The following is a 23,858-nucleotide window of genomic DNA, read 5'->3' as shown; positions in this document are numbered from 1 at the left end:
GCGGGGCGGGCGGCGGGAGGCGCTGTCAGCGCGCGGCGGCGAGCGGAATGCAGCGGCCCGAGGCCTGGCCACGTCCGCACCCGGGGGAGGGGGCCGCGGCCGCTCAGGCCGGGGCCCCGGCACCGCCCGCCCGAGCCGGGGAGCCCGCGGGGTCGCGGGTACGGAGCAGGCGGGCGGGCTCCGGGGTCCGGGGCGGCAGGAATCGGGGCCGAGGTGGGGTTGGGGGGGCAGCCAACTCACAACTTGCACGCCTGGCGCCGGCAACTTGGTGCCACCACTGAGCAGTCCAGGGAGGGGGCCGGGCCGGGCCGGGGCGGCGAGAAAAAGTTCCCGCGGGCGCGGATTCTCGAGGAGGCCTGTCCTGAGTCCGCGTGGGGCTGAAGTTTGGGATCACTTTGGAGCACGGTTGGGGATAGCTTGGGGGTGGGGGTGGATTGGGATTCTGCAGGGAAGGGTAAGGAGCGGCGGGGCTGCCCCCGACTCCGCTCCCAGGGGCGGTTGGCGGACGTGCGTGCCCTGGAGCGCACCCGCGTCGGGGGGCTGGGGGCGAGCTCAGAGAGTGGGTCCAGCCTCGACCCCGAGGTCAGCTGGAAGGAGGAGGCACTGCTGTCCCCCCGGCCCAGGTTCTGTGATACACTCCGACTCGGGCTCTGGAGCAGTCAGTGCATGACAGAACTTGGGCTCGGGCGGACCTTCCGCACCCAAAGTGCAGAGCGCCCACCAGGGGCCTGAAGTAGAACATCTGCCTGGGAGTGGAGCAGGACCGGAGTTGGCCCCTGTGGGACAGGTTGGGCCACAGCCAGCTATGGATCTTTGGGGCAGGGGTCACTGGACCCTGAACATGGGCTCCCGGGGCCAGCAGATCCCATAAGGCCAATGACAGGGTATCTGCCTTGAGTCAGGGGCCAACGCAGCTCCCCCCACCCCCACCCCGTGTCAGTTGCAGGAACCTTCCCTCTACACCATCAAGGCTGTTTTCATCCTAGATAATGACGGACACCGCCTGCTGGCCAAGGTAACCTCCCACCCTCACCGGAGGGCCCCTAAAGATTGTGTTACTACCCCAAGAACAGAAGTCCCCACCCAGCTGACTCTCCTGTCCCAGGAGAGACCTACTGTGGGCTCTGTGACTCAGAGCTGCTCAGTTTAGACCCTGCAAAGGTATTCTGTCCATCCTTCCTTTTCAGACTGCTGACCCCTGAAGGGAGGAGTGTCTCCCCTGTTTCTAATCATGTCCCCTGAAATATCTTCTCGTCATCCTTTCCATTAGCTAGCTGGACATGGAAGGGCCCTCCTGAGGGGTCAGGGGAGTGTTGAGCCTGGGACCCAGGACTCCTAATCCCCAAATTCTAAACAAGCAACTGCCACTTTTTTTCTACAGCTTAGTAAACACTGAGGATTTAGTCTGAGGAGCCTAAGAATTTAGAACCAGACAGGATTTAGAGACCACATAATCCAGCTCTTTCATAAATCAAGAAAACGTGGTCTAGGGAAGCTAAGTGAATTGCCTGAGGACACAAGTGTTAATATCAGAACAGAGATCTGAACTCTGGTATTTTGACTTGGAGTTCAGGAGTGTGTCTTTCACTGCACAAACTAGTCAGTTGTTATCTGATATCTATCCCAGGGAAACCAAATTAGGATAATCCAAATATAAATGTCTACCATCAACACAATTAACTCTAGTAGGGATATAGTATCTAAACTAGCTATGAAATACATTATAGATGTGTTTGTTTGTTTGGGGCTAAAACTTTATGTCTTCATGCCTTCAGCAGGGAGACTACGAATTTGCCTACAGTTGGGGTACTAAGTGGCTTAATCCACATCCAGAAAATTGAAAGCTGACTATCTTGTCCCAGCAGATAGATAGAAATGGATCAGCAATACCAAAGGTTTTAGGACCTCCTCTCAGCAGGACACATTCATGTTCAGGTTAAGAAACTGAGTCAGAGAGAGAGGCTCACCAAACCCAAACAAAACAGTGTTGATTTAATTGTGCAGTGTATGCCAGGAACTTTTCCTTAGATATTTAGTCTTCACCATAACTCTGCCCGAAGTCAAACCATCCCTGGTGTTGAATTCCAGTTCTGCCCCTATAACTGTGAGATGTCAGGAAAGTTACCCGGTTTCTTCATGCCTCAGTTTTCCTATCGGTACAATGGGGATAATATGGGGATAATAAAGTAGTTGTTATGATTATTATCATTATGATGAAGGACCCCAAGCTCTGCCCTCTTTCCAGTAGGCTCAGGTTCGTGTAGAAACAGTGTAACTTGGTGACTACCCCAGTCCTCAGCACACCGCACATCTGCTCAACATACAAAAGCCTCTAAAAATCAGGAGAGGCCTCCAAAAACAGGCCTCAAAATTTCTCTACTCTTTATTATTCTCTGCTTAGAATTTGTGTTTATGGGGAAACAATGAGCAGTCGGGCCTAGAGGGCAATAAAAAGGAGATGGGGTGCCCTGGCAGGTGTGGCTCAGCAGTTAGAGCGTCAGCCTCTACACCAAAGGGCCTTGGGTTCAATTTCCAGTCAAGGGCATGTACCTGGGTTGCAGGTTCAATGCCTGGCCCCGGTCAGGGCATGTGTGGGAGGCAACCAATCAATGTGTCTCACTCACATCCGTGTTTCTCTCTTTCTCTCCCCCTCCCCTTCCCTTCCACTCTCTCTAAAAATTAATGGGAAAAATATCCTTGGATGAGGATTGGCAAAAAAAAAAAAAGAGGAAATGGGGCACCTGGCCACCACTCACTGTTCCCTGCCACCCATCCATGGAGGAACTTGGTTCTGTGGAATGGCTATCATCCCTTCTCCTTCCCTTTCTCATAGTATTATGATGACACATTCCCCTCCATGAAGGAGCAGATGGCCTTCGAGAAAAATGTCTTCAATAAGACCAGCCGGACTGACAGTAAGCACCCTCTTCCTCGCCCAGAACTCTCAGATACGCACTGTCTTCTCCATCTGGACCACATCTGTCCTGTCGGCCCTGCACACCCACAGGCCATGTCCTTTTCTTCAGCTGTTCATCTCTACCAATGGGAATGTTCACCTCCCACCCCTCTCAAACCTCCCACCCCCAGTATACCTAGACCTCTCTCTCAGACGAAGAGGCCAACTGAGTTGTGGGGTCCCTCCCAGCCTGAGACTGGTCCAAAGCATTGCACATGGTGGGAGGGGGTGTGGAAGGTGGACCTTGAACTGGGTTTGTTGACTCCTCAGAATGAGGCAATCACTAGAAATAGAGGGTGGAGGGAAGGACACCTAATGGTGGTGTCTTTAGTGCTAGTCTTGGAAAGGGAAGAAGGAAATAGGAGGCAAGGCTCATAGAAGGAGATGGGGAGGAGGGGCCAGGCAGAGGTGGCCAGAACTGAAAGTCTCCTCCACTTCTAGGTGAAATTGCATTTTTCGGAGGCATGACCATCGTCTATAAGAGCAGCATTGACCTCTTCCTGTATGTGGTGGGCTCATCCCATGAGAATGAGGTAAATTCACGAGGTTAGGGTGACAAGGAGGGTTTGTCCATGGGGGGTGGCTTGGAGTATGGGGTAGAAGCTGGGTTCTGAAGTCCTACCATTGGTACCCCTCCTTCTAGACTCTGTGGGCTGGTAAGCGACCGGAATGGTTCTTTCTGGGACAAGGCATACCATACCCATTGTGCCCCTTAGGTTCCTTAGGAACTAGGAATGAAGTTCTCTGCAGGAGCCTTTGTTGCTTTTGTTAAACATCACTAGAGAAGGATACACTCAGCATCCCACTGTGGGGCACGCTAGTGCTTCCCAGGCCATGCACAGGAGGTGCCCTCCACAGCCAAGCTGCAGTCAGTCTCCAGCCCTGTTGTCTGGAAAGGGACAATTTTCCATGCAGGTAGGCTCTGAGGTCTTCTTTCTCCTTCCCAACCTCAAGCTGTCTCATTTTCCTCCTCCTGTATTTGCCCACCCCAGCTGATGCTCATGTCTGTTCTCACCTGCCTGTTTGAGTCCCTGAACCACGTGTTAAGGTGAGTGAGGTCTTCTGCCCTTCAAGGCCCTTCCCCCAGGCCTTGATACATCACAGAGGCAGGGCCCTTCCTCCCTGCTTTTGTCCTGAAGTCCCTACAAGACTAAGACTGGAGCCGGAGCATCCCCCTCTGAGGCCTCTGCCCTTTACCTGACCACATGGTATCCCCCAGAGCAGAGCCACAATGAGGGTGTGGCCAGAAAATGAGGTCAAGAAAAGCTAAATGGTTTGCCTGAGGTTACAAACGGTTTATATCAGAACAGAGATTCAAACTCCGATTTTCTGACTTGAGACTCAGGGTGGTTTTCACTGGACCTCCATTCAGTTATTAGGTGTCTATTCCAGTGAGCATGACCTGGGGAAACCAAACTAGGATAGTCTAAAAGTAAATAAATTCCCCAGTCAACACAATTAACTATAGAGCTCTAGCATCTAAACTGGCTATGGAATGCACTGAGGGTTCCATGGTGGGCACAGCATCAATGCCCCATGTGTGGCAGGTTGGGCAAGGAGGGCTGAAGGAAGTGGGCCTGTCCTCTACTCAGGAATCCCTTGCACAGGCTTTACTGCCCTTGACATTGTCCTTCCTAATGCTTGTTGGAGGGGGTATGGTGGGGTATGGATGGAGGGGAATCTGTCTCACCTAGGCAGGGATCTGGCTCCTCATGGCCATGGGGAGGCTCAGGAGCTGTGTCTCCTTCAGGAAGAATGTGGAGAAGCGCTGGCTGCTGGAGAACATGGATGGAGCCTTCTTGGTGCTGGACGAGATTGTGGATGGCGGGTGAGGATGGGGTGGCCAGGGACACTCACAGTGGGAGGTGCTTTTGAAGGTCATCGGGTCTAGATTTCACCCAGCACAATGTTGGTTATCTCTGGCCACCTTCTCCCTCCCCCAGTATATTCCCAGTGGTCTCCTCCCCGCCCCCCTCTGCCCCCGACTCCTGAGGATGAAGGTCGATGCTAGTGTTAGCCAAAGTCAAGCAAACAAGAAAGGAGTCTGATGTCCAACTCTGGCTGCCTGTTGAATAGGCAGGGTTTGGGGGAAATGGTTTGCTTTCCAGGGCCCAGGAAAAGCAGGCAGCAGATACTTGCCCCTCTCTAGAAGGACTTCATACCAGCAGAGCCCTGCTGCCTCCACATCTCCCACTCTTAGAGCCCCAGTCCAGTCTCAGCTAGATGTGTGACCTGGGCCAATTACCTAAGCTCCCTGAGCCTCACTTTCCCCATCTTTTAAATGGGATGATAAAGCAACTACCTCATAGGGTGTGAGGATTAAATAAGGTGATGCTGATGAAGCTCATGGTTCTCCTTCAATAAATATCACCTGTTATTGGTATGTTACTATATTCTCAGGAAGCTGGGTGCCCTTATGAGAAGGGTTGGTTAGTGAATTTCCATGGAGGGCAATATTTGGGGAGAAAAAAAGTTCTAGCTCTGGGGCAAAGGGTAATAGAAACTGATAACCCTAAAGACATCCACACACCTCTCATTACATCCATTTTAGAGATGAGGGAACAGAGGCTCAGGGATTCAAGTGACTTGCTCAAGGTCACCAGACAAGGCCAAGATCTAAAACCACTGGTGTGGTTCAAGATTGCGCTATTTCCATGGCACCATATCACATTCCTAGGAGGCAGGGAGCTCTAAGAGATGGGGTACTGTGGAATTCTGCCCCCCCCTCCCTCCCCATTAATTGCCTGCTGCTACTGCAAGGCCTTGTGCTAATTGCTGGGACCCAAAAGAGAGGGATAAAAAACCAGGTTTTGTGGAACCAGAAGTATATACAACTTTGTGGAACCTCTTTAAAGAAAGCAAGCGTGTGCGCGCACACACACAATTACAAAATCAGGTGGAAGGCCTAGGAAGGGTCTGTACAAAAGAGGAAGGAAGCTTTATAAGCTTCTGGGTCTGTGCCTCCAGCGGGCCCAGTCTCTGCCCCTTGAGTAGCACACAGATTCCCTCCAAGGAGAATCAGGGAATTGTCAGTTGAGTCAATGCCTAAACCAGAGCATTGGCCTGGGATGCTTCTTTTTCTTTTTGTTAATCCTTACCCGAGGATATTTTTTCCATTGATTTTTAGAGAGAGTGGAAGGGAGAGGGGGGAGGGAGAGAGAAACACCAATGTGAGAGAGACACATCAATCGGTTGCCTCTCGAATGCGCCCCAACCAGGCCAGAACGAACCGCTGACCCTTCAGTGTGGCTCTACCACTGAGCCTCATCGGCCACGGCTGGAATACTTCTGTCTTTATGGAGGAAAGGACCCGTGGCAAGGGAGCCTGGGGCTGGGGGTAGCCCAGTGATGAGGCCTGGAAAAGGCTCTGGAGAAATGTTTCTTCACTTCCCTGGGACTGGTACAGAAATAAAGCTGGGCTTCTGCCCTGGAGGAGCCTCACCAAGTAAGGAGGAGCCCTCACTCAGTCCCCATGGTCTCTGTCCCACCGCAGTAAGGCCCTCACACCTGCACCTGTGCACAAACCCACAAATGGCTCCCGAGCACCCCCAGCACATCATGAAAGAGTGTGCTCTAGCTGAGAAAAGCCTCAATGTTTGGGTCTGTCAAAAGGGAAGATAGATTCTGAGTTTTGGAGTTCCATTTCTTTTGTATATAGCGTAGAATAATAGTGAAACAACATAGAGACTCCAAGGCAACTCCCTTCACCGAACTTTCCTGAATCCACCCCGACTCAGAAGGGGGGTGACTTTCAAGAGCTCCAAGTTTTTGAGCACAAGCTTTTCATACCTGATTGTTCGGACTAGACTCAGTCCATTTCACAGCATTTCCCCGGTGACAACCAAGCGTGTGACCGCCAGGTTTGAAGTGTAGAAGAATCAGAGCTGAGGGATCTCCATGGTCAGGGAGAGTTCTGACTTGAGGAATGTCAGTGGGAAGGTACCCTGGAGGGGGAACATTGCAGGATATGGTGACTGGGGGAAGAGGCTTAGCAGGGAGACTGCAGAGGGGAGGATCACCTTACTGATTTTCCTCCTGGTTTCCCTCTTATCTTGTAGCGTGATTCTGGAGAGTGATCCCCAGCAAGTGATCCAGAAAGTGAATTTTAGGGTAAGAGTCTTCCTGCATGCCCCCTCATCGCTGGGCTGCCGCCTCCCCCCCCCCCCCCCCAACGCAGCTGGGACTGCCAGGGCCCGGGGTGGGGATGGGGGACTCAAGCTCCTCCAGCAGAAGCAACTACTGGGCCAAGGCACTTGTGGGAGCAGCAGTGTGGGGGAGGTGTCAGTTAGTTAGAGATCTCCTGTGCTCTCCCCCTGTGGAATCACCAAGCTCCTCCCCCTCCCTGCTTGTGGGAAGTAGACTGAGGAAATAAACTCAGAGAGACACCAGGTGGCTGCCATGGCCTTGAGGTTGGGGAGCGGTAGTCTAGACAGAACCACCCTGTCTAGTTCGACTTTCCGCTCAGAATTAAACCTTTCCTCCCATCTTTATTCCCTTCATTCCCTTACTCTCCGTGCACCATAGACAGGGCCCGGGGGTCCTGGCTTCCAAGTGACAAGGTGCAGGGCTTCCACTAACTGGCAATACAGGTGACAGGTGCAGTTCTGGATCCCCCAATCACTGCATCACTCACCCCTCCCAAGCCCCTTCACCTCCCTTTCTAAACCCAATACTCTCACCCCGGCCTAACCACCCTCTGCCACTGCTTCCCCACAGGCAGATGACAGCGGCTTGACTGAGCAGAGTGTGGCCCAGGTAGGCCCCCAACATCTGCCTTGGGCTAGAGGGAGCAGAGTAGAGCCTCCCAGGGGGACACAACGGGAGCTATCAAGGTTGAGAAGTCAGGGTGTGGGAGGGATGAGGCAGTGACAGGCCATCTGTTGGAGTCATGGGAGGCTTCTAGAGTCCCTGAGGTGGTGCTGAGCTGAACATTAATAATTGATGCATGCCTTACTGGCCTTCCACCTCATCTCCTAGCTTGGTATCATTCGATTGAAACCCTCGGGTAAGCTGTTCTCCCTGGAGATGTCTGGGTCACTTGTCCCCCAAAGCAATCTGGGGACTCAGGCTGCTGATGCTCCCCCTAGCCCAGAAAGGACAACAAATAGGAGTTTTCCTCCAAACCCTCATCACTCGATGTTAAGGTCCAAGCTGGAATTGTTCAGGGACCCCTGAGCCTGTGATAGGATCTAACTTTCTCCACTCCTTACTTGCCACCTAGCCCCTAAGTGACCTGGCTGTGGAAAAGTCCATCCCCCACCAGTCCCCTGCATGGTCCTATCTGGGGGTGCATGTGGGGTAAGGGGGAGGTCCCTGGATCTGTGGCCTGACTGGTTTCCCAGCTGTGCAAACTTCCTGCTTATCAGGCTGACTGCTTGACCTCTGTCTGCCCATAGGTCTCTCTGCACAGACTAATCTTGATTTTATGGAGCTTCCTGCCCTGGCACTAACTCCCTCCTGCTGTGGTGGCATAAATGGATGTGTAACATCCCGTGTGGAGCCCCAGGTGTGCTGCCCAATTTCTTGCACTGCCCTTGGTGCTCACCCTGCCTCTCCCTCCTCGTGGTTCCCCAGGCCTCCTTCTACAGCTGCATGGCAGTTTTCAGGTCCTAAGAGGTTAGGGAGCATGAGCAGAGCAGGTAACACAGGCGTGTATGCTCCACTTTACCACGTAGAATCTGGGTGACCTAGGACAAGTTACTCAACCTCTCTGGGCCTCACATAATCACAGGACAGTCCTCATAGAGTTGTTATGAGAATTAGATGACCTTAATGCATGGAAAACTCTTTGTACAGCTCCTATTTTTCTGGGGGAGGGGAATGAAGACATAACACTTTTTAAAATATATATATATATTGATTTCAGAGAGAGGGAGAGAGAGAAACATCAATGATGAGAGAGTTGTCATTGATCGGCTGCCTCCTGCATGCCCCACACTGGGGATTGAGCCCGCAACCTGGGCAACTGCCCTGACAGGGAATGGAACCATGATCTCCTGGATCCTAGGTCAATGCTTGACCACTGAGCCATGCCCAGACATAGCACTTTTAATGGGATTCTTGGGTGAAAACCAAGGAAGCCCAGGTAGTGAGTGGAAGCTGAAATGAGGAGAAAGTTGGATTCTGGCTAGGAAAAGCAGGAAAACCTCCAGGGCCAGACTGTCCCTGAGAGGAAGGAAGACTGTGCAGGAAGAAAGGACAATTTGGGATGAACTGTCAGACAGGAATGAAGCTTGGTAGCTGGAGGGACGATCTGAGAGACATGTTGGCATTGTGTGTGCACATTGGAATGGATTTGCATAAGCACTGGACTGAGGTTGTTTCCTCAGCTGCATGTGAGAGTGAACAATCTGAGTGCAGGTGCCCCGTGGCAGTGTCTGGCCAGCCACCATTGCCAGCTGCGCCACATCAGCAGTGGGTTGGAGTGGGGTGTGGAGGACATACTGCCAGCCAAGGCCAGACCTAGAGTTTTGCTGAGGTGTCTGAGCTCAGGAAGTGTCAGGCCTGGGCCCAGTTTCTGCCTGGACGTGGCACTGTGGGCGGGAGCAAGGATGACTTGGTATGGGAAAGACAGAGCCTGCTGCCACACCCACCACTGCAGATGCAGAAACCAGAGGGCTGAGCAGGCTTGGGGCTGGGCTGGGAGCTGGCTGCAGCCAGTTTGGACTGCTCTTGGTCTGGCTGGCCCGCCTCCGCTCAAGTCAGGCAGAGATGAGCGGCTGCCACCTAGTGACCAGGAGTTGCAGGGACACTTAGGGAAGGTGGGCTGTAGACCTCCCTCTGCGGTATCAAGGCACTTGGCATTCCCGAGTTCTTTCTCTCAACCTTCCTCCCCACCCCCAGGTTCTTCAGTCTGCCAAGGAACAAATTAAATGGTCGTTACTGAAATGAAGGCTGTGCGTTGGAGGCTCCCTGCCTTCAGATAATTTCCCCAATCCTGGCAAAAACTCAAAGACACCCCCCCCCCCAGGAGAGACCCCTTTGTATTCCCAGGCGCTCCCAGAACGGACTCCTGAGTTCACTGGCTAGGGACTCTGAAGTGAAAAGATTTGGCTTTAGCACTGAGTCACCACTTCTCATTGCCCTGGCTGCCCCTTGGGCCTTGAGAACCAGCTGAGCTGAACTCAGACCTTAGGCATCCCTGGCCCCAGAGCCCTAATAAACCTGCTTTTGTCTCCTGACAGTCCTCTCCTTCTCTCTTGGCCTGGTAAGCATGTGTGTGTTCTGTTAAGGGCTCCTGCACTTTCTGTGCCTTGTCTTTAGGATTCCCATTACCAGGGCATATCCCAGTGGTTGTGTGATGGGGGGTAGAGGGTCAAGGGAAAGGGGACAATTTAACATAGTGAGGGTGTGTTACTCAAGTACCAAGAGGCCCCATATGATTGTGTGACACGGTAAAAGAGTAATAATAGGAGGAATGGCACATATTTGGGAAAAGGAGGAAAAAGATGGTACACACATGGTGGACCCGCTGGGGATTCTGTGAGTCATTTTTCTCTTACCACCCTCCAGAAGGGAAGGGCGTAAGGCTTCCTCTGGACAAAGTGAGGAACAGCACGCCTGTTTTTCTTGGCATGCCTGGGACTGCGCAGTGCTTATACTGGCATGTACCCTGAGCACTAGAGCTCTGCAAGCTTGCCCTGGCTGGGCCCAGATGCTGGGGGCATCAGCCAGCAACACCCCGTCCCTGGCCTCCGTGTACATGCGTCCAGAACTGTGAACCCAGTGAACCCCAGAGGATGTGAAGAATTAATTGCAGGTCCGGTGGAGAGAAGGGCGGGGAGGGATGAGAGGGGCAAGCGGGAAAGATGGAGCGACTTTCTGGGCGACACGACTCCTCTTTTCTCTCGCCGTCCTAGGACTCCCCCGTTTCTCCTTTTCTTTCTCTGACGCGTACCCTTTCTGCGTCCACGTACCTAAGTCCCCGGGAGTATCTAACGTTCAGCGTCCGGAAAACATGTTTTCGCTGGAACCCTTGGTGACTGCAGCCTCCAGTCCGCGTCCCGCCCCGACCCCGCCCCTCGCTGGGGCCCTGGCCTAGAGGAGCCCCGCCCCAGGAGCGCATTCGCGATCCTATAGCGCCACCTGCAGGTAATGGTGGGAAACGTGCGCGCCCTGGGTCCACTGGCTAACCCCGCCCCTCAGGGCGGGATCGACCCCTGCTCCAGCAAGATGGTGGCGGGGCTGCTAGGCCGGCGACCGAGCGTCGCACTAGCAACCAGCACGTCTGACCCGCCCCGCGAGTTCGCCGCCAGCGCGAGCACGGGAATTCGCGCCAGCCGCTGCAGTGGGAAAGCGGCGAGCCCCGGGCGCTAATTGAAGCCGTCTCTGCGGGTTTCACGTCCTTCATTATGAAACTCTCTAAGATTGGATATTTATAATGGGCATGACTACTTATGTAATTAGAAAAAACGATAAAGACGTAGTTATGTAAACATATACACTGTAAACACTGTGTATATAACCCATTCCAGTAAATAATGCAAAAAGGCAACTCTAAACGGGAACAGAGAGTATGCAATTAAATGCCGTAGAGTTCAGGAGCCAGCCTGGCGACGGGAAATGAGAAATTCTCCAGAAATACTTTGGCAAAATGCGGCCTCATCCGGTGCCCGGCTCCATCCACCGCCTCTAAAAGACCACAAGGACTGGAAGGGTAAATTCACTTCCTAGCAACCCGGTCGCGCCCTCCCGGGCCCTGCAATTCCGATTGTACAGGAATAAGAATGTGAAGGCCCAGGGTTTCCACATACTGGCTCATTGCATCCTGTAGACTATGGGATGCTATCCCCATTTCACGGAGAGGCACACCGAGGCTCTGAAAGGTTAACATGTTTGCAGCCGTTTCCGCAGAGCGGGGTTCGGGAGGGGAACTGCTGGAGATAGGTGGCTTTCCCGCACCCGCTGCCCTGGGGCCCTCCGAACTCCTCCTCCACAAAGGGACTGTTCTGGGCTCAGAGGAGTGAGCCGAAGGGGTATGGCAATGCAGAGAAACGATCAGAAATGTGTCCCCGTCCGCTGTAGCTAAAGAACGATGCGGAGGCGGTTACAGCAAAGCAGCCAACCCTAGTTCGCAGCGGAAAAGAGGGCAGCGCAAAAAGGGCTGAACCAGGGAGGGCCGGGCGGCAGGGAGGGGGCGCTGCTCATTCCCAGGGAGCCCAAGTGTGCAGGTCCCGTCCCTCTGGAGGAAGAGGGGGAGGCCCCGTCGTGCCCCCGGCCCCTCTGGGCGCCCGCAGCCCTGAGGAGCCACCAGGTCGGCGGGCCCGGCCGAGTGCCTAGGGCTCTGACCGCTGGCACCGGCTGTCCCCAGACGGCCTCATTAACGCTGCGGCGGGCGCGAGCCGACCAGCGCGCTGCGGAGCGCCGAGCACGCGGTGGGCGCGGCGCCGTCTGCCCAGAACCGGGTTTCGGGAAGAGCAGCCGGCTGTTCCCGGCGCGAGCGGCCGCCGGGGCCTGCCTTCCCGGCCGCTCTCGCCCCCAAGGCCCCTCCCCGTCTTTCTGCATCCACCTCCCCCTCGCCCTCGCGGGCCACCCAGAGGGTCTGGAGTGTGTGCAGGGAACGGGGCTTCCCGGGACCGCCTTTCCTCCTGCTGAGTCGGTACCGAGGTGCGTCAGACAGAGACCCCATGAGCCGGGCCCAGCCGGGGGGCGCACACGGAAGCACTGGCCCAGGGGCTCTGGCGCGGGGGAAGCTGGCCACCCCTGCCCTGGGCTGGGGACACCGAGGCGGTCCCTCCAGGCTCTCGGACGCCCGTTTTACCACCCGAGCCGTCCCCTCCCTCTGCGGCTCCGCGCTCCCCCTGCTTCCCGGTCATTGGCTGCGGGGAAGGAGGAGCCGGTCCGATTGGCTCGCGCCCCGACAGTGATCAATGGCCCCGCCGCCTGGCCCCGGGGGAGAGGGAGCCGGGCCAGCAGCGCACCCGGGCGCGGGCGGGGCCCGCCGGGCCTGGCAGTGGGGCGAGGGTTGAGCTGGAGACCCGCCTACGGTGCAAACTTTCTGTGCTCAATCTCTGCTTGAAACACTGCAGAGAGAGAGAAAAAAAATCTTACCTCTGAATTCCCAGTAGACACCCTTTAACTCCGGAACCTGATGCAGGCAAAGTAGAATAATCTACCCAAAGCATATTGGGCACAACCCTGCAGACCCCCCTTTCCCTCCAAAATGAGTCTCATTCATTTAACAATATTCGTGCGTTCCTTTCCTTCGTCAGTCCGTCCGTCCATCCGTTCATTCATTCATTCGTTCATTCACTCACTCACTCATTCGTTTATTCAAATATTTGAGTGTTTGCCATGAGCCAGGAACTAGGGAGAAAAAGGGAGGGAGACTGACTAGCAAGTGATGGGACCCAGACAGGGCAGTGGGGTGGAGGTGGAGGGTTGGAAGGAGAGACGGAATTTGAGAGATATTTCAAGGTAGAAATACCTTTTAAGATCAAATGGTGTTCTATACCTTGATCTGAGTGGTGATAAAAATTCACAGAACTTACATCTAAGATGTGTATGAAGTATGAAGTGATACTGCATTTTAAAAAAAAAGATTAATCAAATGGCTGCCAAATTTTACTCTATCATCAGCATTTCTATGGTCCTCATCTGCTTTCTACTCTCTTCTTCATCTCTACCAACTAAACCTGGAAAATATCTTAGATGAGGATCCAAGAAATGAGAGTGATTGTGGAACACTTGTGGACTTTCCACTGTACGTGTAGACGAGTGCCACCCCTCAAAGTGGACTCTCTGGTAAGAAAAGCAGTATTGATAAAAAAAATAATAGTAGTATTAGTAAAATAAAATTTATTTTGAGTAAATTTTTTAACAGATGTTTATTAACTGGCTGTTCTGAACTAGGCACCTTGCTGAGGCTTGATGGGAGCTTCTAAGCTGAATTGGAAGACAGTTCCTGACCCAAGAAGCTCACAACTGGACTGCAACTAAGTCCCGTATGCAGAAATTATAAACATTGACCGAGGAGATGGTATATTACAGGAGATAGTATTTGACAGAGAGAAGTCAGGGAAAGAGACACTAAAAAGGGAGCAATAACTAAGCAAAGAAAAGAGGCAGAGAATGTGTCTAGGGAATTACAGGTAGGCAAATGTAGCTGGATGGAGGATGTGTGTCTCTGTGGGAAAGCTGGGGTGTGTTGAGACATATGGAGTCTCCCTAGACAGGTTGCAACTGGATCAAGGCGAGTGTTGAATGACATGCAGAAGAATAACTGCCATTTACTGAGTTTACTACTTTGAGCACCTTAGAAATACTATTGTCCTCAAAACCACCTAACCAAGTAGGTGTTGTTAGCCCTGTTTTTACAACTGAGGGCAAGAGAGTTTGGATAATTTGCTTTAGGGCACTGAGGTGAGATTTAAACCTATCCTGGTCTGACTCCATTGCCAATAGCTTTTCACCTCAACCACAGAGCTAAGGAGCTTGGCTCGTATTATGAAGGCATTGGGGAGCCATTGAAAATTTTCAAGCAGTTAAGTTATATCAACTCTGTGCTTCAAGCCAGAAACTCTGTCAGTGACATGGAAAGTGGGCTGAAGAGGGGGAATAAGAATTTAGGGTCAGAGTATGATCCACAGAAGGCAACTGGTTTGTTTGTTTGTTTGTTTTTATTTATTGATTTGAGAGAAAGACAAATATCAATTTGTTGTTCCATTTATTGATGCACTCATTGGTTGATTTTTGTATGTGCCCTGACTGGGGATCAACCCCACAACCTTGGTGTATTGGGACAATGCTCTAACCAAATAAGCTACCTGGCCAGGGCCCAGAGGGCAATTATTTTCCTTATAGTCTCTTCTCATTCTTTATATAAAACAGTACCATCCAGCTTGTCACCAAACCACCTGCAAAAATCCAATCCACTCAGAGCTTGAATTAATTTAGATAATTGTGAGCAATAATTTCAAAAGAGGGGTTCAAAAGGGACCACTTTGTTAGGGATGATAATTTGGACGTTTAGGTCATAAAAAGTATGTCAAAAACTAATAAATCCATTTTGTAGCTTATATATTTGGTGCATTTTTATCACCCTCACCTACCCCCACTCTGCAAATACACACACACACACACACACACACACACACACAAGACCAAATGAAAGAAAAAGAAGTAGCAAGAGCCCAGCTGGCATGGCTCAGTGGTTGAGCATCGACCTAGGATCCAGGAGATGGAGGTTTGATTCCGGGTCAGGGCACATGCCCCGGTGGCGGGCTCAATCCCCAGTAGGGGGCCTGCAGGAGGCAGGCAACCAATAACTCTCATCATTGATGTTTCTATCTCTCTCTCCCTCTCCCTTCCTCTCTCTGAAATCAATAAAAATATATATTAAAAAAAAAAAATAGCAAGAGAGATCTGATTCCATTTGACCAGAACCACAATTTCTCTTTATCTAGAGACATAACTTTTAAGACATTGAACGAATGTATCTTATTCTCATGGCTGTCAATGAGTCTTCATCCAGGAAAACTTGATGATAAAAGAAAACTCTGAAAGTCATGGAGGCTTGGCCCTGTGTCCAAGCAACAGCTTCTTAGTGACTGATAGGGATTCTTGGGGTAGGTATGTTAGGGACATATGGGGTAGATATGTGGAGGCAGGGGTTCACTGATGGAATGATTGGAAAAGACTGGCCTCAGCTGCTCCTGGATTGCAGTGGACCATCCTTACCACTCCAGAGGGTTTAGCTCTGTGTCTGGAAAGTTGGAGGGTTCCCGGAACATTCTCTCCTAAGAGATGGCTAGGAAAGTCCAGAATTCGTAAATTGGCTATGGGGAAGCAGGTGAGACTTAGAAACAAAACAAAACAAAAGCCTGAGACCAAAAAATATCTGCAGGACAACAAGAATCAGCGCTTACATGTCTGTCCAGAAGATGGCGCTGTAAGACAAGCCCCACTTCCATCCTTCCTTGCCCAGAAAAGGCCTGCAGGAACCAGATCTAGAAGGCATCTCTATCTACTACCTACCTGGTGGCAGTTATCCCACGGTGCTGAGCATTGGAGTCCATTCCTAGAGATCCCCTAGACCACAGAACAGAACCTTGGGCGGGGGTCCCATGTGAGAGGTGTGAGCACCTTGGTGGGAAGGAGGGGAGGGTGAGAGACTCTAGGAAGCCCAGACAATTGTGCTGAGAAAACAGGGCCCCTGATGAATACACTGTCAGAAAGTCGGATATCTCTTTCAACATTCAAGATATGACCCCACTCCCCAGGGTAGCTGGAGGTTGGAGAAGGAGTCTGAGGGGATTGGGCACTGAACAAGGTTATAATCTGAGGTAGAAAAAAGGAAGTTGGTTGGTCTGGGAGAACAAGCCAGAGACTTTCAAATGAAGAATGTAAAGTTCAAAGGATGACTTACCCAATTCATAGAGCTAACAAGTGACAACTGAGATAGGAATGAGGGCTTCCTGAAACACTGCTCACCTCCCTGTGTCCCACTGCCCTATGCTTCCGGCAGAACATAAGAATCTAACATTTATAAATAGAATGCCTGTCACAAGGAGTGCATTTCTGGGCAATTAAAAAATAACAGGTTCTTGACTTGAACCCCAAATCACATTTTTCTTTGCATATTTTCAATCAGATTTATCGAGGTATAACATATACATTAAAATTCATCCACTTTAAGTCTACATTTCATGAGTATTAACAACTGTATATGGGTATGTGGTATAGTTTCTAGGTACATCAATTCCAATAGTGCTGTTTCTTTTTTTATTTTTTGGTGAGAGAGAGAGAAACATTGATTTGTGTTCCACTTATTTATACATTCATTGGCTGATTCTTGTATGTGTCCTGACCAGGGATGGAACTCTCAACCTTGGTGTATCAGAACGATGCTCTAACCAACTCAGCTACCCGGCCAGGGCCTCCATTAAAATAATGAAATTAATAAATGAGTGCCCTGAGCTGCATTTATTTTCAAAGAAAGGAGAATTTATGTACAAAATGCAGAATAACTTCTTGCACAGGTTTCCTTTAACAGGATTTATGCAAATAACTCACATTTGTCAAGTTCTTTAAAAGAATTCCCTTTCCTCCGCACAGGTGATTGTATTTGCATTCCCTCCTGCTGTGAGGCAGCCAGGCAGTCATCCCCACTTCACAGGTGGGGAAACTAACGCTGTGAGCAGAAGCAGTGAGGTCTGAAACCAGGAGTGGGCTTCACTTTGGAAAAAGGTCTCTCCTTTGTTAGGACACTGTCCTGGACCCAGTGGGCCTGCCCTTCCTATTTGTTTGCTGTGAACCCAGAATGTTTGTTGGAGTCAGCAAGATGGTGCATCCTGACTGGCAAAATGGCTGGGATTAGGCTAACGGGTGGGTGGGTGGAGGAAGGAGATGGACAATCAGGCATACTTCCCCAGATTCCAGTAGAAACTTTGGGGGCCATACTGAAATCAGTCAGAGAAGGGAAGAATCCTGGAAAACAATGCAGAACACCGAACTCCCTCTCCTGCTCCCCTCCCCCAAGGAGGATTAGGATGCAGGGAGGCTGCTTTTGTGCACCAAGGATGAAACGAGTGTTTATGAAGGCTGCAGAAGCATGCCAGGATGCTAGTCCAGGCACAATTAATTTCCAGGACCTGAGATTAATATTACTCCATCCTGAAAAACTGAAAAAAATTTGTGGGGCCTCTAGTTCTCTAACCCTTTTGTTCTGGGGTGCATCTGGAGCCTCCTTTTAGGTTTATCTGGATAAATTGAGAGGAGCTAAGATGCAGCAGGTGGGAAAGAGGCAAAGAGGGGCTGGGACAGTAAGGAGGGAATAGTGGGGAGAGATTTGGGAGGCCAGGCTTGGGAAGGATCTTAACTGCCCTCGGAGTGCCCCTGCGCAAGCACCCCCTCTGAGATGGGCTTTCCAGAGGATGCTTAGCTTAAAGCTCAGACCCTGGGCAGCAGCAAGCGGGGGGATTGGAGTGTCCCAAGGCTGGTAGGCTCAAGGGACCTATTTGTAGAGTCAGAGGCTCAGAGGCTGCCATGTGCAAGCTGCTTAGGGCTCCATGTTGCAAAAGAAGTAAGAAGCTTCCCTGATGACACCCTTTCTCTTCCTCCTCTTTCTGACTCACTTCTTCCTTCCACTGTCCCTAAACCCGCTGAATCCCTTAGGCAGCTGGGATCAACATAAGCTAGAGGCTGATCCGTGTACAAGGGAAATAGAGGAGCCTGGAAACAGCAGAACCTGGGAGAGGTATCCGTGTACAGGGCAAATGAGGGGAGCCTGAAAACAGCTGAATCTGGGGAGATGGAACTGCCTAGTGAGAGAACAAGGGGGTTCTGGAAACTGTTGAACCCAGGGAGGCCAATTTGTGTACCGGGGAAACATAGGGGAACCTGGAAACAGCAGGAACTGGGGAGACAGTTCGTGTACAGGGGGGGCAGAGAGAGAAGCCTGAAAACAGTTGAAGCTGGGGAGGTAGATTCGTGTGCAGGGGGAGCAAGGGGAGACTGGAAACCTCACAACCCGGGGAGATGTGGCAGTGTACAGCAGAAGCTGCACAGCCTAGAAACAGGGGCTCTCGGGATGGATCTGTGTGGGATTGCCGTGAGGACATGGGGGAGCCTGGGGAGTATGATGAGGCAGGCAGGGGCGGGGGACAGGCAAGCGCAGGGGACAAGTCAGGAGGCTGTTGTGTGGAACGGGGCACACTGGGACCCCTTCCTAGTAGGTCTGAGTGAGACTCCTTCGAAACCCCTTCTTCCAGACAGGGCAGGGGAAGGGAGTAAATCTCCAATGGGGACCCAAGATTTCACTTGGCGAGAAGAGAAGGGTCTTTGTGGGCAGTTGCTGCCCTGGTCCTAAATGAGCAAAGCCTGGCATTCTCTAGGGGAGCTAAGGAGTTGGAGGGGGGTTGAGGAGCTGTGTTCTGCCCCTCACCCCTCCACCCCATCCCCTCATTCTTCCTTGCCTTCTTCCCCACCCCTCAATGACAGGGACAGGCCTTTTCTTCCTTTCCACCAACCAGCCTGACCTCTCCCCATAGCTGTTCATTTTTGAGTGACAGACAGACAAAGACAGAGCTGCAGACAATGGACTGAAGGAGGCTCCACAAAAGCTGTCTCCCCACCCACCACCCCCAGAGAGGCCCTGGGCTGGCCAGGGCCAACAGGAGCTGTCACTCCAGTGGAGCCACCTTCAGGTGACAGGCCTCCAGGAGACAGGGTGACGATCGGCTTGGAAAGGCCTAAGATTTTTGGGATTCTGCTTGTGCCTCTTGGAAACCAGTGTTTCCCACCCAGTTATGGCCTCTGAGAGAGGGAAGGGAAGGGCACCAGAGGCCACCATAGCAGAAAGTAAAGCCTAGTTCCACTATTCTGTGGGTCTTGGGCCAATTCTGGTCCCTCTCTGGGTCTGTTTCCTCATCCATAAAATGAAGGATTGATTTAGATCCCAAAAGGCCCTTGCAGCTCTGACATGAAGATTCTTAGTACACTGGGGAGAGAGATCCCTGAGTAGCATTTACTCTCATTCGCTGATACTGCTCAGGGCTTTGCAGGCAAACGTGGGGAGGAAGCTGGCATTGTGGATATTGTGGGAGTGTTTAAGCAAGCTTTCCCTGGCGCTGACGAGAACTTCTCCACTTTCCATTTCTCATTGCTCTGAGGGGGTCCCTCCCTATAAACAAAATTACTTTTTGCTCCAACCCTACCACACACACCCCCCCTGAAGTTCCTGGCTTGTGATTTTTGCCTGTGATGTGGAACCTGCATGAGTCCCATCTCCCCAGCATTCATGCTTTGCACAGTTTCCATGCTGGTCTCACCCCAGCCCCTTGTCCTCTTTTGCCTGTGGCCTCTGCTATTACCTTGCTTTTCCTAGAGCCAGATATGGTTGGAAAGAGGACTATGTTTGGGATCTTGCAATGAAGCCTCAATGTCTCAGGGAAAGAACCCTCCTTCCCCCAACGGAAATATCTCACTCCCACCCCTGCCCACTACTAAACCTGGAGAAGGGACACAGTGCATCGCTTGCTAGGTCGCCTGCTGTAGTGCATCTAAGACCATGGATAAACAAACCACTCCCAGGCTGGGAGTATGGAAAGCCTATTGAGTGTGTGATGGGGAGGGTCAAAACAACCATGGACCTAACTCAAACCAGGCCTGCATCATTTGTGTACCAGACCTCTGCCTCTCCTTTCCTCCCTTGGTCTGACAACTACTGGGTTTAGCACCAGGGAGATAGCTTGAACTGACGCCCTGATCGCTCCAAAAACCCTCGCTCACCTCCATCTGTGCAGAAGAAATCACTGCTAGCACGTTTGGATCCGAATGGAAGGGTCCTGCCCACGTGGAAGGAGAGCTAGGATTACCTGCCTTACCTCTCAGGGACTTCAGTTGACCTGACTCAACATAACCAAGTTGGGGGAGGAGGGGTCGTCCCCAGGGGACAGTACTGGGAGCAGGATCCCCGGGGTCCCGTGCCACCAAAGATGGACTCGGATGCATAACTGGCGCCAGTAATTCCTAAACACGGGAGTACAAGGTCTCTCTCCCCCTCCTCTTGCCACGGCACCATCAGGGATGCGCGGGCGGTGCTTAATGAGTCCCAAGGATGTGGGAGCCGGAGGGTGGTGGGCTGGGCAGAGGAGAGTGGGCTCCACGAGGCCGCGGGGAGGGGGAAGGGGAGGGGATCTGATTAGAATCCCGGCCGTCTGGCGAACGCCGCGGAGATGGAGGTAATCACTGAGCGGGCGAGACAGCGCGCTCGGCGACAGCAGGCGGCCCGGCCGTCGCCATGGCAACCGCGGCCTCCGGGGCGCGCGGCTCCGCGCAGCGCTGCGTCCGCCGCGGAACATCTGCTTTGCCCCGGGCTGCTGGGAGCCGGGGGGCGCAGGCTCGGCTGCTCCCCCCACCCCGCAGAAAAGAAACAAATTAGGCCAACTGTCCAATGAGGGGCCGCAAATGTATTTATTAATGCGAGGGAAAGGTTGTTCCGGAGCGCAGTTTGATTAATGTTTGAGTCTTCAGCTTGTCAGTCTGGTTTTGTCTCCCGCGAAAGGGGGGGAAGGGAGGGGTGGGGTGGGGTGGGGGGCTGGAAGGGGAGTGGGGAGGAGAGAGACAACAAAGCGGGAGGGGATGTTAATAGCCAAATAGGCTCTTTTTCATGTTTCCCTCAGCCTGCCACCCTTGATGGATGGCTCAGACAGATACCCGAGCGCATCAGGGGGACGCGAGCCCCTCCGGAGGCTGGGGAACGAGGAGAGCGGGGGCCGCTGAGCCTGGCTGGGGTCTGGGGGAGGGTGCTCTCCGGGGCTGCAAGGAAAGGGATGGCCCCAGGAAACTGGCAATCCCCGGGAAACCGAAGGAAAACTGCACAAACTGTTTACATGTCTCCCCTGTTTGCAACCGCTGGGCCTGGGGGACAACACCGGAGGGCGGAGAATAGGGGTGAATGTCCCTTCTGGGTTACCGGGACAGCAGAGCCGCTTTCACCGTGGGGTTAGGGATGCGAGAGGGGAGGGGAGCAGAAGACTATGGCTTCGAATTCTCCCTCTTTCTTCCCTCCACTGTTCTCTTTCTTTTGCTCTCACCCCCTCCCTCTACCATATTTCCCTTCTTTACTTTGGCTCCATCTTCCCTCCTTTCTTTGTCTCTTCTTCCATTGTTTCTTTCCTGCATCCTGCCCTCCTCTCTTGGGGACATCAGGTGCTGTGATAGGATCTGTCTTGCTGTGATGTCTGCTCTGGACACAGTCTGAACACATCAAATGGTTCCCTTTTTCTGTTTCTTCTTTTTTCGGAGTCATGGGAGAACTGAGAGCCTCATTGGAACCCCAAACTTGACCTGAATTATGGAAAGACACAACCCTACTCCTTTTCTGCCCTCCTCACCAAATCCTCCTCGCCTAGCCCACTGGCAATGTGGGGTGGAAGCTGCAAATTACAGATTTCTGGTGGACCTGGGATTCAGAAACCCAAGAGAGGGCCTGTAAACTTAGACCAATCTGAGGTTAGAGCCTTCCTCTTTTCTATCCCTTGACAAAACACAAAATTAAAAAGAAGATTGGAGCCCTTTAAAGTCCAGGCTAAATTCTAATGTGACTTTGCAGCTCATTTTATCTTCTTGTACAAGAAAGGATCAAATGTATATTTCTGAAGAGCTTTGCAAGAGTGAAGTTATCAAACACTGAAAGGGCTGTTTGAGCAGATTAAAGCCTCACTTTCTTTGGAAGATTTTTATTTATTATCATCAGCATCACAATTATTATTTGAAGTCTTGGGGTGGGGATTATCTTCTTTGTGGTGGTTAAGAGCAGGTACTCTGCAGTCAGACCATCTGGGTTGAATCCTGGTTTTTCTCCTTACCAGCTGGATGACCATGGGCAAATTAGATCTCTGAGCCTCAGTTTCCTCATCAGTAATATGGGGAATATACTTGTCCCTAGATCACTGGGCTGTGGAATGGATATGTGAGATAGTCTACATAAAGTGTATAGCACTGTGTGTGATGGTTATTATGAGCACAATATATGTTAGTTGTTATTATTTGGCTACAGACACTTTCCAAACAAATCCCATGATTACCAGCACTGAACATTCATTGTGCTCCAACTATAGAAATGGCATTACATTAAACATAAGATAGGAAGAGATAAAAACATAACATCTGCTCTTGAAGGGTTTACAGTCTTTTAGGAGAAAGAGTAGATGCACTAAAATCACAAATCACCTAAAGAGTCATGTGCTAGGTGCCAAATAAGTGGTATAGATGCCAAATACAAACATTCAGCTCAGAGGGAAGGGTTGCAGGACCTGGAGTTATGGAGGCAAGGAAACAAGGTCTCTAAGGAAGTGAAGGATGTAGTAGAGTGGAGTGGAAAGGCGAATAGATGTCAAGAGCAAAGACTAAGAAGATGGTTTGCTCATGATGAAGGAATTTGGCTGGATCTAAAATGTAAACTTGAGAGTATTGAACACAGACACGCATACATACACACACACATTTTTTAAGGGAAGATTAATATAGTGGTAGTATGTAGATTGAATTGGTAGGAGAAAGACTGGAGACCAGGGAACCAGTAAAGTAGAACCTAGACCAGAATGAAGAGAAAAGAATTACTATGAGAGGTGTGAACAAGTTTAGTGACTGACTGGATGCTGGGAAGAGAGGGAGGAAAAGAATGATTCAGCATTCAGCTCTAAGGATTTGAACCTGGGTGTAGGGAGGAAATCTACAGAAACATTCTTTGGTCATCGTGAACTTGAGTTCTGGTTGGAGCCCAAGTTGCCTTAGTTTAGCTGGTGACTGTCCAACCTGCTGCCACATGCCTGTTGATGTGTGCCCATTGCTGGGTGTCCAGTATGGAGTCAGTATGGCGGGAAGTCAGCGTTATCGGTCCTCCATCAGTCTCACACATGTTCTGAGTTGTTGGGAATTGATTACCCAGCACATCTTTGTTTGCCCACGTACATCTCCCATGACTGATCTTAGAGGTTATCCTATGGCAGGTATAAATAGCCCTTTCTTAGGGCTAAACCTGGGGCTCGGCTCCAACAGCCCAATACTTTGACAAATGTTCCAAAGACGCACCTATCACGTAGGCCCCATTCTCGGGAGCTAAAACTCTACAGTTTGACTACCAGGTAAGGAGGCAAATTTATAAGGAAATGCCCTAGGAGTCATTCCTCTCTTTGAGGAGCTTCCCTCTAAAGTCATTTTACCAGTAGGCTGGCTGCACTTCTTCCAGATGCTTCCATTGCTTAAAACATTTGTGAAGTCTTCATGGGAATTACCTTCAGAGTCTGCAGTACGTTTGTTTTGCTGTACTCAGAGCTACCAGCTCTTCATCCTTGGCAGTTGTGATGTTTGACTGTTTCTTAGGTTGACATTTTTTCAAAAAAGTTTCCAAACTGCTTTTAGCGAAGTGTTGAACTGAAAGCATGGCCTCCCACTAAAG

General features: G+C 51.4%; 1 protein-coding gene across 4 annotated transcripts; it reads left to right on the top strand.

The window, feature by feature from the left end:
- The first annotated feature begins 47 nt into the window (after window positions 1-47).
- Window positions 48-13,992, top strand: COPZ2 (coat protein complex I subunit zeta 2). 4 transcript variants are annotated; one of them, XM_087826165.1, is made up of 10 exons: window positions 48-158; window positions 941-1,015; window positions 2,834-2,915; window positions 3,398-3,489; window positions 3,949-4,004; window positions 4,707-4,784; window positions 7,015-7,066; window positions 7,673-7,711; window positions 13,607-13,699; window positions 13,808-13,992. In XM_087826165.1, the coding sequence occupies exons 1-10, from the start codon at window positions 48-50 to the stop codon at window positions 13,817-13,819; spliced, it is 690 nt and encodes a 229-aa protein (XP_087682291.1). In that variant the 3' UTR covers window positions 13,820-13,992. The 4 variants fall into 4 exon arrangements, with proteins under 4 accessions (XP_087682291.1, XP_087682290.1, XP_087682292.1 ...); XM_087826164.1 differs by having other exon boundaries at window positions 13,607-13,992; XM_087826166.1 differs by lacking the exons at window positions 13,607-13,699; window positions 13,808-13,992 and adding an exon at window positions 9,800-10,137.
- The last annotated feature ends 9,866 nt before the right edge of the window (window positions 13,993-23,858 follow it).

Source organism: Miniopterus natalensis, chromosome 17 (genome assembly GCF_054644295.1).
Source record: "Miniopterus natalensis isolate mMinNat1 chromosome 17, mMinNat1.hap1, whole genome shotgun sequence".
NCBI classification, from domain to species: Eukaryota; Metazoa; Chordata; class Mammalia; order Chiroptera; family Miniopteridae; genus Miniopterus; species Miniopterus natalensis.
This window is presented reverse-complemented; position numbering and strand designations above follow the sequence as displayed.

What these genes read in the sequence shown, in the direction of transcription:
- COPZ2 (XM_087826164.1), top strand. Translation starts at nt 48, where the DNA reads ATGCAGCGGCCCGAGGCCTGGCCACGTCCGCACCCGGGGGAGGGGGCC. An exon ending in TAAGACCAGCCGGACTGACA is followed by an intron (nt 2,916 to 3,397) that starts GTAAGCACCCTC and finishes CTCCACTTCTAG; the next exon opens with GTGAAATTGCATTTTTCGGA. An exon ending in TCCCTGAACCACGTGTTAAG is followed by an intron (nt 4,005 to 4,706) that starts GTGAGTGAGGTC and finishes TGTCTCCTTCAG; the next exon opens with GAAGAATGTGGAGAAGCGCT.